Consider the following 20,245-nt stretch of genomic DNA (forward strand, 5'->3'; position numbering starts at 1 on the left):
TAGCCACTGAGCAACCAGGGCGGGTTAAGGTAGAATGCGCTTTGTTTTTATTACTGAGTGCCGTCATCGACCGACCTGGCGCCTTCGCTGTGGCCGCCATTGTTAATTATAGGCATATTTGTGGCTGCTGAGGGAACCCCGAGTCCTTTTCCCCACGCGTGCTGATCGATTCGCTTCGCTCGACGACCGTTCGCTGCGATGGGCGCTCCAATGCACCAGAACAAACAGTATGTGATCGAATGTAACCATCCCGAGTATCTAAGCAGATGCTGATGCTTCTGTTTTCGCATGTAAAGAGTGGCATTTCCTTTTGTACAACTTTAAAAAGCACGTTCGTCCTCAAACATGGTGCTGCTGGCGTACGAGCTGATGTGTTGCAAAGCGTCAACGAAATGAAAAAGCCCAACCACATTCTGACTCGACACAACATGCGATCGAACTCTGATGGGCTGTACACCGATAAGAGGAACAACAATCGCTCGCTATCAAGATCCACAGACAAAATGACAGCACAAGACTAGAAGGAGGTGAAAAGTGTTGCTATGTTTATTTGTCGGCCAATCATTTTTTAAAACCCCGAGTAACCTTCAGTTGCTCCGATTAGCGTTGCTCCGTGAGATAACATTTCTTGCTTGAACCTTCGAATACGTTTTCGGGTTTTAGTGCAGGTGCGCTATACCACATAGGTAAGCTAAGACGGCCGTGCAGAAGCAGGATGGTAACGCTCCAGGAAAAACGGTACACACTGTGTAGGCCTATGACATTCATGGCTAACTTGTATAGTGAACGCGTCACTAGGTTGAGCCGATACATTCTTTTTTGAAATTATGGGTTTTACGTGCCAAAACCACTTTCTGATTATGAGGCACGCCGTAGTGGGGGACTCCGGAAATTTCGACCACCTTGGTTTCTTTAACGTGCACCGAAATCTAAGTGGACGGGTGTTTTCGCATTTCGCCCCCACCGAAATGCGGCCGCCGTGGCCGGGATTCGATCCCGCGACCTCGTGCTCAGCAGCCTAACACCATAGCCACTGAGCAACCACGGCGGGTCCGATACATCATCCATAGGCTATATACGCACTACCCGCTATGCTATGGTAATGGCAACATTTCCTAAGTAAACCCGCGAGCGAGGCTCACTGCTGATCTATCTCGCCGCTAAACATGAAGTTCGGCACCAAAGGCATTGAACATCAAAGAAAAGGCGCGGGATATTAGGATAACACTCCTAGGCTTCTGCATTAGTTCCTAATACTAACTTAGGCGTTCCAGTAATGGAAGAGAAAACAATAAGAAGAAAAAGCAGCTCCGTCCTCTATCTGCCGCCTTTTATTCGTAAGGTGTGCTCGAGCTAGCCAATGACGGCATGTTACATTGCAAATAAAATATTATCACATTCCGGGATAAAAACAAAACAAGTACTCACGGCTCGCTCAACTTTCACGATCCTCGATGCTAGGCTTATCTTTGATTCGTAAACATCTTTTGCTTTGGAGCCAACTTTTCCTAATATTTGGTCCAGTCTGTAAAGAAAGTAAAGAAATGGCGAGACAATCATCTTTTACCAGTTCACGCGCCTGCGCAGGCAATTTTTTTTTTTAGAAGTTTCCAAATCCACTATCTGAAAATTCGGTATAAAGCACACTTATATGCATAACATGACACTGTGAGAATGCGACGCGCTAATACTGAAATTCGGAGGCCTGACCGAACTGCACCAGAAATTGCTCAGTGCAAAAGAAAGAAAAAAAAAAGAAAAGAATAAATCCGAGTAGAGCACAGTGAAGCGACAGCGTTGCACCAATTCAAAGGCGTTGAAGAGCAAGAATATGGGAAGTATAATATGTAGCCAACTGGTCCCATCATATTGTTAATGATATGTGCACTTTAGTTTGTGTTACGTTTCAGATGTAAGATTTACTTCAGAAAGTTGCATCAAATATTAAACTGTTACATTCACAGTAGGTGGCCCTGTGGTTCAAGAACCGTATGCCGGACCTCCTGTGAAAGTGAAAAAGAAAATAACAACAGAGCCCATTAGCGATAAAACGCTTGTAAGCGTAAAAGTACAAATAAAATTCAGAAGAAACGCACTAGAAACAACAAATAAAAAAATAAAGAAGAGCCTTAGATTAAATGAAAATGATTTTGATGTATTCCAAGACAGGTCAATGGATGTTGCGTCTTTAACATTAGTGTCTAAGAAATTACGAAATACTATAGAAAAAAAAGTTACAGTTTCATTACCATAGTTAGTATCTATATTAGGCAGAAAAGATGGCGCTTTGCCGAAAGCTTAACACTGGTAGGATTCGAAAGTGAGCTTTAACAATGTCCAGCGTAAGTAGACGGCGATAAAGTTTAAGAAATTCTATATCAACGCTGTACAGATATAGCACGGGAAGGGAGTAAATCTTTAGTTGACCAAAAATAGCAAGGACGGTGATAGCCTGCACGAGAAAGTGAGGATGTCAAGTGCTTGTTTTTGTAACTTGTATTAGGTCCAGGTGTGGGTAGCGTGTGAACTTCACCAGGATGTGACACAGCAGTGTGTATGGTATGTACTAAATCAAACTATACCGTGGTGAGCGTGTGGGCCCCAAATTTACTTATGTTTGAGCAAGGATTTTTACTAATGGAAGCCTTTCTGCAAACTGATGTAAAATGATGGGGTAAATTGAAGCGATAGTCGACAATGGCACCTAAATATATGCATTGTTACCGTTTTTTATTACTTCTCCATTTAGGTGTACTGCCTCTGTGATGTCTAGTATTTTTATTCGGGGAATGAAAGATTGTTCAGTTAGGTTTAGACGCATTTATTTATAACCTATCTTGAATGCAACATGGCTGTAGCTAAATCAAGTGGGTGTTTTTGCAATCTAGCCCCATGCACGGACGAATAACTCACTTCACTGACAGGCATGAAAAACAAAGATGTAACTACAACTGTGAGAAGTTATCCTGGAACAGCCTCTGAACAACAGCAAGCGTCCTTTTCTATGTACGGATAATACTTTAATTTTTAACGGGTATTCAAGTTTTTCTATAACGCTGTCAAGTAATTGAAACCCCACGTCGTACAGTATAATTGGAGTACAACTTTATGGTGAGAAGTATAGTGACATGTTAACTATGAATATTGTCACCTGTCTAGATTTTGAGGTGAAACGGAAAAAAAGATTCATTATAAAAATTCACTGACGATTACGACACTCCCAAATGCGAAATTTGAGCGCAGCTCTATACGTGTTTTCATTTCACGCCGATCACCGCGCTGACTGGCAATGCCGCGACGCGTGGCGATATATATATATATATATATATATATATATATATATATATATATATATATATATATATATATATATATATATATATATATATATATATAATGGCCACACAGTTGCCGCTTCCCGGCAACTGCAGTTCAAGCGATCGTAATCTTTACCGGGAAACGCTTGCGGCGAACGCTATGCGCGAAGAAGAGCTTTCTGGTTCGTTTTTTTCTTTCCCCCGCTGGGACCGCGCCGCAGCTGCCGCGGATGCGCGCACATGAGCGCCATCTGTTGGTGCTTCAAGGAGGCTTCTGCCGCTTTGCTGCTCAGGCTGTCTTCACTATCGCCGTCTTTTCCCCGCTATCCCCCGCTGCGCTCGTGTTCCCTCTTTCAACCTTCGCTGTGCTCCTGCGCTCGGTTGGGCCAAGGTCGGTTCGCTCGGTTACGCCAAGCACTCAACGCAGGAGCGGGCGCCTGATAGCTGCGCTCTAAAATTATACCACTTATATAGGCCTGTCATTTTATGAATATCCGGCACCTCGGCTGGTAGATGTTTTAAATGCGGAGCATTTCTTGGTGAACACTTGCCACTTTTACATTCGTCGTTTGGTAATCTTGGTATGTACCAAAATAGGCACAGTAGGACAAAAGAGTATGACGAACATAAATGATACGTCATGACATGAGTGTCATAACATGTGTGTCATGTAGGTCATGAAACAGCCACCTACGTTTTGGTATCTACAGAAATTGGCGTAGTGTGAGAAGAGTGCATGACGAACATAAATGATCGGTCGTGACATGTTTGTCATGTAGGTCATGAAACGCCCACCTACGTCTTGGTTCTCTCATGGTCGTTTCTTAAACTCGGTGCGTGTCAAAACAGGCAGAGTATTAAAAAAGTGTATGACTAACATAAAAGACAGGTCATGAAATAAATATCACGAAATGCGTGTCATGTAGGTCATGAAACAGCAGCCTACTTCTTGGTTCTCTCATTTCGTTAACTTGGAAGGTTCCCCGCACAATGCTCCGCATAACAACTATTTCCACAGTGCGTGGGATCTGTCGGATTTTTTTAATTTCAGCGAGTTGCACAGGCCTTCAATAAACGTTACGCGAACGAACTCGTTGAGTGTGTGAACCATATTGAATTTTATGGTGCTTTTTTAACTTGTAATCTGCTTTTGTGTTTGTGCATAGCGGAAAAAAATCTCAATTGTCTTTTCGGCAGAAAATGTCACCTAAATAAATAATAGCTTAGCTCTAAGGGGGAGTACCCTTTCGTTTAAATATTTGGGCGTATAGTCGGCGTAAGGTATCGTCAGCTCTTTTGGGAGTGCTGTGTGCGTCTTTCTTCGTTTGGCCCTGTTTCTCGCGCTGTTATTATTTCAAACCTGACCTATACCGACATTCCCAAGTCTCTACTCTTAAGAGCGTTATTGATCACTGTTGAAGAATAGTTTTGCTCTACTCAGTGATTTCTATGAAGACAGGTATTAGCCAACATTAGCGATTAGAATGCACTTGCATAAACCATGATGCTAGCACAATTGGTGTGACCCTAATGCTTCTGGCCGATTATTCCGCTTTGATTTCTGTTTGGCACCGTCAAGCATGGCCTGCTTCAGTTACAAAATCACTTCAGAAGAATATTTCCATCGCAAAGAATTTTTTGAAGGCAGCACAGATGACACACATCTAGCCATATTGCAGCTATGTATGTGTCATTCTATCGACACTCGTATGCAGTAACGCCTTTGTTGAGAATGCGCGTAGAGCTTGCACATGCTGACACAATATCGCATCTGATACAAATTAGTAGCGCCGTGATGGGTCAGAGCCACGGGTCGAAGGAAGCGCTAGGCATTGTAACAAGCGAATAAACTGCAGCAAATCATGCGCCGTTCCCTGACTTCCTTTTGCAGCGTTAAAAGTGGCACGAGTTTGTGGAAGTGGTACGCTCACTTGACCACTGTTATGCCAGTATAAACAAAACTGCCTTGTGGGATATGCTGTTATCTTGAAAAATATATTAACCATTAAGAGTTTTTTACCACGCTCTTTTTGAGTAGCACTAATCGTGGTAGCGCTACTAAGGCGCTGCGTCGGATCAGGCTTTGGGCGCCCGCAATACACACGTCTTACCTTTTACTGCGAGCTGAGCGAAACTCTACTACATGCTTCTTCAGACAACCAAGTATAAAAACAGTACTTTCATTCTCATAGGCACTCGTTCCTATGAGTAGCGCGCCTGTGAATTCTGACGGTGCCTAAATATGCAGGGCATCGTAGAAAAGTAAGTTATTCAGTTAAAAGACAATCAGCAGCCTCCTGCGGAGTGCTTTGAGTTTATCTCCGCACAATGGAGACGCACGAAAATCGAAGCAGTTGATGGTGCACGTGGATTTGAAAGCTATAGAATAAAGATACCGACAATTAACAGCGTGCAACTTACCTGAATTGGATATTCTTGGTTCGTCCAAGGAGATCAACATGACCGGCTGAGTATTGTTCGATGACGTCTTTCACATCATAAGGCTTCAGGGCCTCCTTAAATTTCCTCCGCGCTACGAAATATTTAATCTGAAAAAGAAAGCATGAAAAGGTAGTATTTATCTCAAGAAATCACAAACAAATTTTCCGCAAGCATTCACAGCTTGATAGCAGAAACTGAACACGGGCGTTGCAGTACCGCTAGTGCACGTCGAATCGATCTAAATTTCAGTTTTACTCTTTAATTTCATTTAATGCTGAGTTTAGACTGTGTTTTCACTTTTATAATGCAGGCACTGTCTCATAAAAATCTTTCTGGCGAGCTACGTTGACACGTGGCTCGTGGCTTTCTAACGACACTCACTCGTCATGTCATATCACTGTGTATTTTCCGTGTTTGTACTGGCTTCTAGAATTGTCCCAGAAATGGTAAAAGGTCTAACCTTTTCCCATTTAAAGTTGGATGTATTGTTTTATTTGAAGGCCCGTACGCTCGCAATACTTCATTTGCTTCCGCCAGTTCAAACCTGCTCACTGCTTTCGCCATCTCTAGAGGTGTTTTTATCAATCACCAGCGTGCTCTGGGTTGTCGGCGTATTATTGTGATAGCAATTATACGAAGACCAGAGGCGCATTTCTACCGTCGTCGTCCATGTCGTCGTGATGTTCCCTATAAAGCCCAACCACGATACCATCGTCGCCGCGCGCCGTATGCTGTACGTGCGAGTGAAACTTGCAAGTGTTACATGAATATCGCAGCTGAATCTCGCTCGCATAAGGCAGGAAAGCAGGGGAGGAAGCGCGCCGTCTTCCGTCGCGCTCGAGGAACCGGGGGGAGGGTAGGGACGAAGGGTGGGCGTTCTACTCCGGCTGCTGCTGTATAAGGCCTTCATGATGCGGCGGAAGCCGTATATTGAAAGCCAACTGGGCTCTGGACAAAGTGCGCGGTCGCCCGGGCCTCATCTTCAAAGCCATCTGCGATGCGCACAAAGTACGCCGAGTGCTGGTAGCTTCGTATGCGCTGAGCTTTCAATGCTTAGTTCGCGTTGAAGCTAAAGGCAGCACGAAGGTCAATTCCTTTGCTACTGCCGCGCTTCCTTACACCAGCGTTTTGACAGGTAGATTCCGTGGTCATCTAATGAGATGTGGTCATGTTTATCTGTGCGTGCATGTCACCGTGCTTGTTAATTTAGTTAGTAACCGAACGCTTACAAGTTTACGCAGCCCATAAAACTACTATCATTACATTGTACAGCTGTCTACTAATTTGCTATCGTAAGCGATTCCTCGTCTTTCGGGCAAAACTGCGGCATTTCTTGTTCCCCTCTCATACTGCCGGCCCCACTGGTCACGTTGACGTCTGCCAGTTTGCCCTGGAAACCCAATGGTAACGTTGCTAACTTAAATCAACAACGGACTGAAAACGCTCCAATTAGATGTTTGTGTAAATACAACGCGATTACGCCTGAATAAAGAGCCGTTTTATAGAAGCTGAGATGCGGCTGACGCTGGTCATAAATCCATCTACTCTACTCAAGGTAATTAGCATGCTACTTTTTGGAAAATACAATCCTAATGAAAGTCTAAAATCAACAATGGTGCTGACAGATTTAGTAGCGCATTGTGGTATAAATGTTATAAACAGGGATAAGGTGTCTCAGAAAGGCTGGCCAACGTTTCGAAAGGCGGACCTATTTTGTCAAAGATAGGGAAAAAAGGACTTATCTTCATAGACGAAGATTGGTCCTCCTATGAAAACATTGGCCAGCCTCTCTGAGGCACCTTATCCCTGTTTATAACCTTTATACCACAGAATGCTAATGAAAGGTAACATAACCGGTCACTCAGTCAAAACCCAGCCTAACCGTGTTCAGCTTGAAAGCTTAATGTGTAATGTTTTTTCAAGCCTGGTCTAACTCACCCGCCGCGATTACTTACTGGCTATGGTGTTGGGCTGCTAAACAGGATGTCGGGGGATCGAACCACGGCCACTGTGGCCCTAGTACGATGGGGGCGAAATGCGAAAGCACCCGTGTAATTAGATTTAGGCGTACGTTAAAGAACCCCGGGTAGTCCGAATTTCCGGAGTCCCCCCCTACGGCGTGCCCCATAATCAGATCATGGTTTTCACATGTAAAACTCCATAATTTGAGCGTGGCCTAACTTTTCAGAAAATACAGCACGAAGAAGGTGACTTCAAGATGCGTTGTGCGAGCAGTCAACCCAGAGTTTAAGTATTCAACTTGGTTTTTCATAGCAAACCAAATGAAATAAAGAATGTGTGCAATACAATTGCTGATCTAGAAAATACGAATATTGGAAATTGTTCTGGATTTTTTTTTATTCAAGCTGCAATTAGGTATGCGCATCCAGCATTCTTCCACTTGCGTTGAAGTTTGCATGAATGAACATTTCTTACGTCTTTTATAATGACATACCATGACATACGTTGAAATGTCTTGTACAGCACACTAACTTTGAAGAAATGAACTCTGTAGACTTACCTTTCTGAGCGATCTAATAGCATTTTTATGCTGTTTCGTGAGCACTGTAAGCCTAGGTTCTTCAGGCTCTTCGTCTGCAATATAAAAGAAACTATTAGATGCCAGAACACTGTTGCGAGTTATCTACGGACCATAATTTTTCACACACACAGCTACAACAAACACTTTGCGCAGGGAAGTTGAAGGCGAAGCGTGGATGCACATTTCTTTAATAACGTAACATATGGATAAAAATACAGATACACATGGATACCAATGCTACCACATGGTATTTTCTCCATCAATCTAAACTTTATATTGCTCCAAAATTATCATTACGGCTTTGCTCAGGTGCCAGTTGTAATTTGTCGGTCAATAACACTATAGATTAAAATGATTGATTGGACGATTTATGCTCTTGTGTACTTGCTTGCACTGAAGGCCTCCAAAAACTTTCGTTGTTTAAAAACTCTTTTATTGTCAACGCAATGTTGCCCACTTGAACCTGGATTCCGGCTAGCTGAATACCCTCCAAGTAGGAGCACGAACTTCATGCCCAGTTTATTGGCGTATAATAGACGAAAGTACCGCCGACCTCGATCACGTATTTCACTGATGGGCTGCAACAATGACTGGCCACACAAGCACGCCTTAACAACGTGTTAGATGAAGCACTACTAGGTGGTTTTCTGGCTTACATGATACTACAAGAAGAATGATTTGAACATAACCTGTACCATTTCCTTTCTGCAAAAATTGTTTTGTTGTAAGGCATCACTGTGTGTTTAGGCGTGTCATTTTCTCATCTTACCTAAATATTAATTTGATACATTTGCACTGAAACAAACGAAATATACCAAACAAATTTGTTTATGCTTATACAAAGAATCCACAGAAAGAGCCAAGTAATTTAGAAACACGTGCCACTGTTATCGCTCTTCCCTCCTACATTGATAAAAAAAAATCTTGCGAAGTTAAGCTTGAAAATAGCAAAAGTAAGCTTGATTGTTATACTTAGTATTACAGATGAATTGATGTTTGTAGCAAATTCAGCTGGCCCCTTCTTGGAACACTAAATTTACTTGGATATGTTTTAGAGCAAACAATAATGTTTGCACTGCAGTAATGTGTGCAAGCACTGCAGCATTCGCCTTCCTAGCGCACACTTTATGACATGTGAGAACTCGATGTGATCGCGCGCTGAATGGTGCATGTGCTCCTTATCATGCTTATTGCTTCAGGGTCCCGTGATTCAACCTTGATTTTAGCTGTGATGTTTTGACCAAGTTCTCGAAAGCCATAGAAAAAGCAAGCACAAACCAACGCCATAACGCATTTTGCTGCGTCTGAAGGGACAGAGCAGTACAGCAGGGCTGCACCTCGGAATTCCGCTTTTACATAATTCTATCAACATGGCTGCCATAGGAAATAGACAAAGATATTTACTTATGCTAACTCATAAAGCGGCATAAAATATTTGCGAAAGCGCTAATTAACGCATCTACGCAAAATGCACTTCTCTGCTCTACAAAAGGACACCATGCAACACTTAATTATACACTTAAACACTACAACTATCGTGCACTGTGCACTACTAAATTTCCAACAATTCCTAAACTCAGTTAAGCAATAAAACAGCAACGTGGACGTGTTTCTTTTTTTCTTTATCAACAACCGCAGACGGCACTTATTTAATTTGTGATGCAAGCATCACAAGCATCTTGTGTTGCTTGCTAGGAAGTTGGATCATCACAAATGTTCCGAGCTCTCAATATGCTATAGACAGTCAAAAGATTCTTTTAGCACTCAATCATAAGGCGAAAATACTTTTTTTTTTATCATGTGGTCTTCATTTCTTTCCATACCATTCAGTAAATAATGCCGCTGCAATTAACAAGTCTATTATGCAGGTGCAGGTGCATTGTGAACAAGCTTGAGGGTCGTCGTAAGAAACAATGACAAAAATCAATGCAGGCTGTCATGTGCTTCAATCAACATGCTGGGTGTCATGAGAGGAAATACAAAACATGCTTCACGTCAAGCAAAACGTGAGCCAAGAAGAGTACAGGGTAGGACAAAATTCCAGATGGAACTCACTTTGGCAGGCAGCAAAGAAGCATAAGCGAATGATCTTCACCCTTACGTAGGCGTTGAAGAAAAATGAACAGCTTGCTGAAGTCCGAGTAAAAACCATTTTGTCTTACCATTGCTTGAGAATGTGACAGCATTGAGGTGACCCACAGGGGCATTCCTTGTGCTATATTATAGTCACTTTCCTGCAAGCTACTTCTCATCCCAAGCCATCCCCCCAAAATTGCAAAGAGCTTCATTTCCCTGTGGTAAAGCCAGATCTAAAGATCATTTTTTCGTAAGGACTGTTACTTGACCCTTGCCACGATTGGTGCTTGTCAAGATTGTCCGCCGCTTTCTTGTGCGAAAAGCTCTAATTAAAGAACGTCTTGGTGAATACTGACCCTCCTCCGAAATTGGCTGCGTATTTGGAAAACTGCGGTGTAAGTATGACTGAGTGATATGCTGCTGCTGACAGTACGTTTCAGGGTATGTGTACGGTCCCACAAGGGCCAGTATTTCTGTCAAATTATATGGTCATGCCTGGCGCGAAAAATAACGTTTCGAAACAAGGACATGCATATAGACAGGTAGATCTGCGCCACTGGCACTCTAAATTCTACCCCAAAGCAGTGCTTTTTAATGTAACTCTATTGCAAAAATTGAGTATACTAAATACTGGCTTAGATCTTGGTGTAATGCTCTACAAGGGGTTTGTTCAAAAGCCGGAAATGCCAGTAAACTTCTCGTAGGCCTGGGAGACCTGCGGAGTGACGCCTTTCAAACGCCATGCAAGGGCACTCCGCAGGGCTCAGTAATCTCGCCAGTACTCTTCAACATAGCAATGGTCAAACTTACCAAGAAACTTAGCAAGATCCAAGGAATCAGTCACGCAATGTACGCGGACGACATAACGATCTGGACTACTCAAGGCTCACTAGGGGATAAACAAGAGGCACTACAAGAAGCTGCCGCCTGCATCGAAGAATACACAAAGCAAAGAGACCTCAGATTCTCCACTGAGAAATCTGAACTCCTCAGGGTGGGCAGACACCCCACTGATGCCCCGCTCGAAGTAAGGCTAGAAGGACAGAACATCCCGGAACAAAAAATGATTAGAATCCTCGGCATGTGGCTGCAAGGAAGCCGGAAATGCAGCCACACAATCTGCCTGCTAAACAAAGCAGCAGGACAGGTGGGCCGAATGATTAGCAGAGTGGCACACAGGAGATATGGCATGAAAGAGGAGGACACACTCAGGTTGGTCAACAGCCTGATAGTCAGCCGGGTCACATACTCACTGCCGTACCATGCAATCACCAAAACCGAAAAAGAGCAAGTGGAGACCATCCTCCGCAAAGCGTATAAAACAGCTCTCCACCTCCCAAGGAACACATCCAAGGACAAACTCATGCAACTTGGAATCAGCAACACTTTTGAAGAACTAAGGGAATGCCAGCTCAAGGCACAAGTACGAAGACTCAGCAATACAACAACGGGAAGGGCGCTCCTGACAAAGCTAGGTCGGGAAGTAGAAAAACCACAAAGTAGCAGGGCCACCAATACCAGACCCACTAAGAAAGAAACTACGCATACAACCTATCCCTCGCAACATGGACCCAAACCTCCATGCGAGTAGGAGACAGGCTAGGGCAGAGTTTTACGAAAAGACGATGGAACATCGGGACAATACAGTCTATACCGATGCGTTCCTATACTCACAAGCACACAAAAACAACGCGGCAGCGGTAGTAGTAAATAATCAAGGAGAATTAATCGCAGGACTCACGGCCGAGGCGGCTAACATAACCGAGGCAGAGGAAATTGCTGTCGCACTGGCAGCGGAAGAAGGTTATAGAACAGGAATATCCCTCAATATTCTAACAGATTCACAAGAGGCGTGCCGGAGCTATATAAGAGGCAGAATTAGTAACACGGCGCTCAAGATCCTCAGCAGAGTTCCAATCGCTGAGGGACAACCCACACATAACATTATCTGGATACCAAGCCACGCAGGGATCAGGGGCAACGAAGGGGCAGACAGCCTAGCTCGAGGGATGACCAGCCGTCAACAGCCCCAGAGGGGCCACAGATCAACTGCGGGAACAGCTATTCAGAGCTATTAAACCTCTATAAGGGGCTAAGATATCAATATCCCCCACCACATAAAGCATTAACAAAGGAGGAGGCCGCAGGATGGCGGAGACTGCAAACGGGCTCCTTCCCAAACTTACACATACTAAGTAGGATGTTCCCCAAGCAGTATAGCGCAACCTGTCCGTGGTGTGGAGCTAAACCATCATTATACCACATTACATGGGAGTGTACAAGAAACCAGGCATTCCACAAACACAAAACACCAAGTACGGAGCAATGGGAGAGCTGGCTCACCAGCCGCGAGCTAGAGGCTCAAAGAGCTCTAATAGCGCACGCGTGCGAGGCGGCCTGGCTCAGTGGAGCCCTGGACTAGGGGCCCATCCATGGCTGAAGAGGACCCAAGCTTCAAGAATGAAGACTTCGGCCTCGACCCGCTAAAACCTTAAAAGAGTCAATAAAGTTTTCCATTCCATTCCATTCTCGAACAGATGTTTACCAGAGGGAAATGGTCTTACCAAGCCCGAAATGCTCTTCACGAGCAACGACCTGTGTTAGCCGAATATATGCTCCTGGTAGCGGAAGACATCTCATGAGCCTAATCGTTTACGATGTTGGTTCTTATTATGGACTGGTATATTACAAATGCAAAACGAATGCCATGGTTAGATGCCAATAGCGCGTCTCCATCTACGTGCACAAATAAACCATCTCCTCGTGTTTCCTACAGAGGAAACTCCATTTCTTCGTCAAAAATTGAGATGAACTTGATAGTAATGCTTAATCCTGGATTATCATATCAACTAAAAGTATTCGAAACGCCCTTCATGGTTGGTTCTCTTGGCGACGCAAATTACTGCCACTTTTTTCGAAAAGGGAGAGCTAAACTTCTACCGAACTATTTTTATACAACACTGCATGCATCTAACTTCAACTCGAAGTGAATATCTTAAGCAATCGCTTTACAGTTAATTTTTAAGAGGATTGAAAACAATGTGTAATATGATGTGCCTCAGGTTGGTCAATCTGAAACACATTGGATTGCTTTATAATTTGTCACTTTGCACTGAATAAAGACTTCTGGTTATGGGTACGTATGGTTTCTATTTTCACTGAACATTGAGGATGAATTTAGGAGTTGATTGGCATATTCTTGTTTCAAGTGAACTAACCTCAGATTACAGCATTTATGATTCTTAAATATGAAAAAGCACGAACCCAAGGAGGTATATATTACATAGCATCACAGTCACTTGAGATCAAACAGCTCTACACTTTTCTAATATTCCAGGCATATAGAGTAAGGCATATAGAGTAATAGAGTATATTGCTTGTGCACAGTCATATTGGAGTCAGACATGCGTTATCTTTATAAGAATATATCTAGCAAGAATTTTTTTCAAATGTTAGCATCTTTCATATCATTTATTTCTTTTTCTGACGGGAGGAGCTGCTGCTACTATAGAGAAAACTACTGCTGCAAACGCGCAACGTGAGCTTCAAATACACATCCTGAGAGCATCACCCAAAGACCTCTCAATTCTCTTTGAACTTCCTTGAATTTAGGCGCACGCACTGTATACCGCATTAGTCCCCATAGGCAATTTCTAGCCGTTGCTCCCTGTTTGAACAGATTTCTTTATTAGAACACACAGACGTGATGTTTAAGCACATTACCAATAAGCACTGAAACGGACAACTTATTGGGTTTCCATACAAAGCGAATAATTTCAGTGAGCAGATGTATATAACTTCAAAAGTGCAAAAATCAAATAATAAAACGCAATATTTTGTTTGCTAGAAGTGCACAACACCTTTTGACAAAAGAAAAGTAGCTATCACCATTATAGGTTGGCAAACTTTGTTTTATATATTTTCATGTCGACAAAAAAACATGCTACGTGATATGTTTTTATTTCGTTAGCTTTCCTCTCTATCTAATAAAAGTTTTCTTTTGTTAAACCTCGTATTGAAAGATCATTTATAGTCATTTTTTCAACAGCAGCGGACAAAGTTTTTACAGTTATAAATTAATTCGCAGTAACTTGAACTACTTGCCATCAGCTCAGAAAGTGCCTGATTATTTCAGAAACCTCTGCCTGGGATCGGCGTCTTGAGGTCACTTGAAACGATATCCAGTGCACCCATTTGGCAAATGTCGAACTAAAGAAGGTTTCTGCGTTTATAATCATGAGTAAATAGATTTGACAATATAAACATCAAGCTCCAAGGGTCTCTTGGAATTGGAATGCGCCTTTGCGGCGATATTTGCCCAGCATTCATATTGGCCTAAAATATGAGCAGCTCAAAGATAAAGGGACGCTAAATATGAATCGTCAGCTGCATGTAATATGAAAATATGTTTCTGAAATACTAGAAAGGTTCGTTCTACCTTGAGTGGAATATTAAAAAAGCCAAAAAAAAAACGGGATAGGGAAATACGAAGCGCGAGTTTGCATATACCACACCACTTCTCGGGACGTCATGGAAGTTGAGCGTGCGCTCGTGACTACTTAACAGCTTCTCACTTTCGCATTCTGAAAGAAAGATGGACTGTACTTAGTGAGGTTTGAGAAATTCGTTCAATAAAATTCAGTAAACGAACTTGCGATAATGCATCGAAACCTCCAACATTATACTCGACATACTCTGGTAGAAAGGGCAACAATGCAAAGAAACATTAAATAAATAATACTGACTACCACTAATATTTGCTACACGGCGGCGAAGACTAGTCCGAAAAATGTACATGTGTGGCTATGCAAGTCATTGCACGCGGGGAAGGTTAATAAAGGCGCGAGCTGCTTATCAAGCAGTTGGATACAGACAACGTGCTGACGTGACACTAACCACACATCAGCCCTGGTCGAATGCTTCGGTGAGTTCACATATCCTATCATCGCAGTGCTCGGTGGCTATCCCGACACCCTCGGCTTGCGCCCGCATGACCGGCCTGCGAGGCCAAATTTCTGCCAAAGATATGCCTTGCATTTTCCGCATGACCTATGAGAATCATAGAGTTTCGGGTAAATATTACTGGTGGGAAAGTTGGCGCTTGCGTCAACGGGCGCTGCAAGCATAGCAGTTCTGACAAGATGGCAATGATGGCCAGTTGTTCATAGATTTGCCTAAACATCGCTCTTGTGTTTCCAGTGGCTTTGTGACTTTGCAAAGTGTCCTCTTTTTGACGAAATATCGCATCATAAGTGCAACAGTTCGCAATATTTATAATGTTTGCCGCGACCTTTTATTGTCGCATATCCTCTGAATTATAGTCTTTTACTTTTTACAGTGAAACTGTTGAGAGCTAACAGAAGCGTTTAAAATCAGTATATGGAAGTGTTTATGCTACAGTGAATTAACTAGATTATTGGCGAAGTTTATATTGAAAGAAAATTGGCGGCAACTGGTGACAATGAGAAACAAATTTTGAAGTACGGTGGTTTATCAGAGGCTAAATGAATATTGTTGAACTCTCTTTCTTTCTTGCTCGATAAAAGACTAATTGAAACGCATAAAACTTTATCGAAGGACTCGGCGAATAGAATGTAGCAGCAGTTATATAATTGAAGAGATTTGTATAGCTGTTACTGCCGATGTGAACCAAAAATATGAAGTTTGTTGCGTTGTTGTGCTCTTAATTAAAAATAGTAGTTTTCTCCCTATTTTCAAGCTTCACACGATCCGCTTCGTGGGTTTCGCCGGTGAACTAAATAGTGCGTGTTTATATTTGGTTGACATAGGAAGCATGTTGTCTGTGATATAATGAAGAAGTGTAAACTACCTAGGGTAATTTTAATGTTTCTAAAAAATTATACAAGCCACTACAAACGCGTTTATTGAACCACATAGGAAGTTCCTTCCCATATATCCACAAACAAGCCAACTTGACACAAAGTTGACATTACGAGGGAATCCTGATCATTTAATGCGTGATCTCAAGGCAAAGTTTCAAGAAAATCAGCTAACTACGGGCTTTGCGAAGAGTGTCTTAGGTTTCTGCTCGAAAGAGTTTCATGCTCAAAAAGCCACGTTAGGGGTGATGGTGGAGAATGTTTACCTTTTTCTATTAAAAATAAGTTTAGGAGATAATGACGCGTTTTTCGTTTATTTTCGTGCGTTGCACAAGCTGCGTGTAGGGTTGCCTGGTGTTGCCGGTTAACTAAACGAGGAACATTGATTATATTTCGTAATCATACGGATCATGTTCAGGAATGGTGCAAAGGCAAAGTTCGAGTGGTCTTGACAGTGTGTTGTGTATGCAAGCACTGTGGCTCATTACGAACAGCGTATAATTAAGCCTACCTGTCTCGGAGAAACTACATAAAAGCCATCGAAATCAATGTTACTGAGAAGTGGCGCGAATGTTATGTTTAATGTGCATGCGAAGTTCAATGTATGTGGATAAATCACGGCCATAGCGAGGAATTGCTCAAACGAGGACTCGAATACGTTTTGCAGCTGCTATCAGGTATATTTCGCAGTGTCTCAAGAGAATTAGTGAAAAATCGGGGCATGCCAAGTGTGCTGCGTTGTGAGATGTTCACGTTTCTGGCCTAAATATGAGCTTTAAAAATAAGTATTCAATCCTTGCTTCGATATTTTCACCATGCGTAATACTAGCTTTCTAGTACGTTTCTGTAGTGGCATGGGTGAACGAAAGTTGGACCGTTGCTTATAGCTTGTGAAAATAAATTGCAAGGTTATGTCCAGGCGAATATCAATGTATGCCGGTTATTAACAGCTTTTTTAATAGACTGCTTATGCAAGTGCTCTGGAGAGAGCTCCAAGAACGCCGAACGCTGGATCTGATGCAGTGAAACGAGAAAAATTTTAGTTAAGACGTATGCGGTGTCAATCACAATCTTTTCATTAGTATTCGGTGCGCATTTGCAAGCTATACAACATGCTGCAATTGTAAGCGAGAAGTGGTGATGATTTTTGGTGGCGAATGAGGAAATTCTGACGCGAAGAAGGCAGTGTCGTTGGCCGGAGCAACTGTTTGTGCCTCAACCCCATCGCCGTCCACCAGACGCATTTCTCGTTAACATCCCTGTCCCCACTCTTTCTTTCCTTCTCCTCCTTGTGGGACCTGTTTCGGCACGAAAGAACAGACGGATGAACGACCGTGAATGCCTCAGCAATCTGCAGATTGAAACTAATGCAAAGTTGAATAACAGCGGAGGTGGTCTAAAATACTGAGTAACTGAACCAACAAATTGTGACGGTTTTTTCAAAGATCAATACAGAGAACGCTTATGCCCCTAAGTATAGCAGAAGATGAAGTTCGTACTATTGGAAGTATGCCTCGTGAAGACAGTCACAGATAATGTCTCGGCCCAGTACTAATGACGGACTCGGATCAACGCAAGACTGTCTACCGAAAACAAATTGAGGCACGCATCTTCGAATCTGACTGCAATCTGAGCGATGGGTTTCTTGAGTGAACTGTTGAATATCCCCACGGCATCCGTGAATCACAAAGCCTTATAGGCACATCACCAGACACACCAATTCAAAATCTCATTGCTAACCAGAATCCTAGCTAATAGCACGATGTAGTATATCTTGTGACCACAGCACCGCACTTGATACTCCGTAGCAACCGCCAGTAATCCTAGTATCCTGGCAGCAACTTCGTTGTAATGGCTATCAAGCGGTCGCACGCGACGCGAAGGTGTGTGTTGAGTATGAGGCGCTATCCATTTATTAAATTTAATGCCACTTGCCCCTTGTGTAAACTTGACACATCCATTCTGAAGGCTTGGTGAAGAATGGGCACATATCAATACCGCATACGCAGCGCCGAAGTTGTCCGTTTGGGGACATACCCAGTGACCGAAATCGTATACAATGCCAGCCAGCAGTAAGCTGTCTATACGGGTGCTTGCAGGGTGACCCATGTTGTCTGCTTAGCATGACAGCAGTCATCCCGCACTTTGTGGCCCAAGTTAACTCTCCCCACAAACGACCAGTAACATACAAACCACAAAGTGGGCTGAAGAGGCAAACAAAACTATCGCTTTAAATAATGAAAGTCGCAGCACGGCTCAGCACTTCGTGTTAACTCATCATATACAACGAATGTTCTGTTAATTCTACTTTCTGAGATTAACTAATGCGATATATTGTGCTTCTGCGAAAGGCTATTTTGCCTAGATATTGCATAATTCATGACCGCTACTATGTATGCATGCGTTTATGTGATTTCGGTAAACGGATATTTTACGCCACACTATGTGATGTAGGGACCACTTCCACAACTTAATTTAAGTTTACGGGTCCCGACTGTACAATTCTGATGTAGTGTGCATATTGATGCAATTAGAATTCTTTGAGCACTTGACCTATTTTGCGCTTCCTTTTGTCGGTCTGTCTGTCCGTATCTAACTTCTTACATGCCAACTTCGGTTAGTGGGCGGTCTTTAGGTACTGAGTGCTGTGCTGAGGTACATCGTACAAGAAAGGGGCACTGGGCTTACACAGTGAGCCGCTCGTCTGACGCAGTTAGCATCGCATCGAAGAGGTGGCACCACACGCAACTTCAATCGAAGCTTTGCTTGCAGAAGTAGAGTGCCCATAGCAGAAGCTCTCATTTTCCTTGCGCGGCTGTTGATTTCAGTTCGAAGCAGTTCATACACACTCTTACTTGCTGTTAATTTCGACAGACTTGAGATTCATTACATATCTTTAGCAAGCACTATAATGCTTAAGCCGCATGATATTTGCCGTAGTAGTACCTTGTGGAAAAGGACGGTACCAATTCTTCGGCGATTTGTTGCATATCCTAACCGCTAGACTCTTTATGCAAATACGTCGTCGCCGACTGATTTTCCTTATGCGGAAAGGGACTTCAAGTTTTCAGAATTACCAGGCAGTCGTTAAGAATTAATTACGAAAACAATTTTGTTGTATTTAGAGGGACTGTGACCAAATATACGATTTCATGCCGTGTCGACATACCTTAAAATGATCTTGTATCAAGATTACGTCCGGTAGTCTACCAGTGAATTAGTCAGGAAACAGTGTGCGCATAGTTCCTAGCCGAGCTAAAAGAATGCAGGTACATGTACTTGCTGGTCGTGGTCGTTGGAAACCTGCAGGCCCGTGCCAAGTTGGAGTACTACGTTTTGTGTGACCTCTGTGGCTGTACTGCTAGCTCTTCCAGCCTATTTTCATCCTTCGGGACGCCAAAAAAAGAGAACTTGGCCAATACTTCACGTAAACATAGCCTGCTTGGCACGCAGGCACGTAACAGTGGTTTTGTGAATGTCGCGGCGTGGCTCAGTCACTGCAAAGCATACTTATCTCTTGCATGTTGTGTGCGACAAAAACACTGCAGAAAAAAAATCACGCAGGAAGTCCTCCGGTAGTTTGCTCCTCCAAGTATACTTAAGCATTGTGCCACTTGCTCGTCTCCATGCAGCCCGGTGTCAGTATCATTATGGAGCATGGTACGACTAATATAAGCCCTTATCATCCGTCATCATGTTCGACAGCGAACATGATAAGGCAGGTTTAATTAAGGTAGAGTTCATTACGGCACTCGAACCCATGACATTCATGTTAATTAAGCTGAATTAGCCACAATTAATTAAGATATATTTAATTAAGGCACTCGAACCCTCCATCTTTGGTGCGAGTCAAACCCACGACCATTGGTGTTAATCAGGGAAAATTAGGGTAAATCAAGCGAAGCTGTTGCAAGACCGCCACTACATTTGTTGAGGGGGTATGCAATGCTTTGTTGACGGTTCGGATGCGTATTTTGAGCTTGTTCTTTATTCAAACGTACGCTGTTCTGCGTGTAGTACGGGTGACT

General features: G+C 43.0%; 1 protein-coding gene across 1 annotated transcript in view; it reads right to left on the reverse strand.

Annotated features, from left to right (window-relative positions):
• LOC126522342 (potassium voltage-gated channel subfamily KQT member 1-like) overlaps positions 1-20,245 on the reverse strand; it is a 185,437-nt gene that overhangs the window by 23,637 nt on the left and 141,555 nt on the right. Inside the window, exons 9-11 of the mRNA XM_050171073.3 lie at positions 8,281-8,354; positions 5,739-5,866; positions 1,429-1,525 (exon numbers count right to left, since the gene is read on the reverse strand). Of these exons, the coding sequence (XP_050027030.2) occupies positions 1,429-1,525; positions 5,739-5,866; positions 8,281-8,354 (299 nt within the window). The remainder of the gene's footprint in view (positions 1-1,428; positions 1,526-5,738; positions 5,867-8,280; positions 8,355-20,245) is intronic.

This window comes from Dermacentor andersoni, chromosome 6, assembly GCF_023375885.2.
Source record: "Dermacentor andersoni chromosome 6, qqDerAnde1_hic_scaffold, whole genome shotgun sequence".
Taxonomy (NCBI): Eukaryota; Metazoa; Arthropoda; class Arachnida; order Ixodida; family Ixodidae; genus Dermacentor; species Dermacentor andersoni.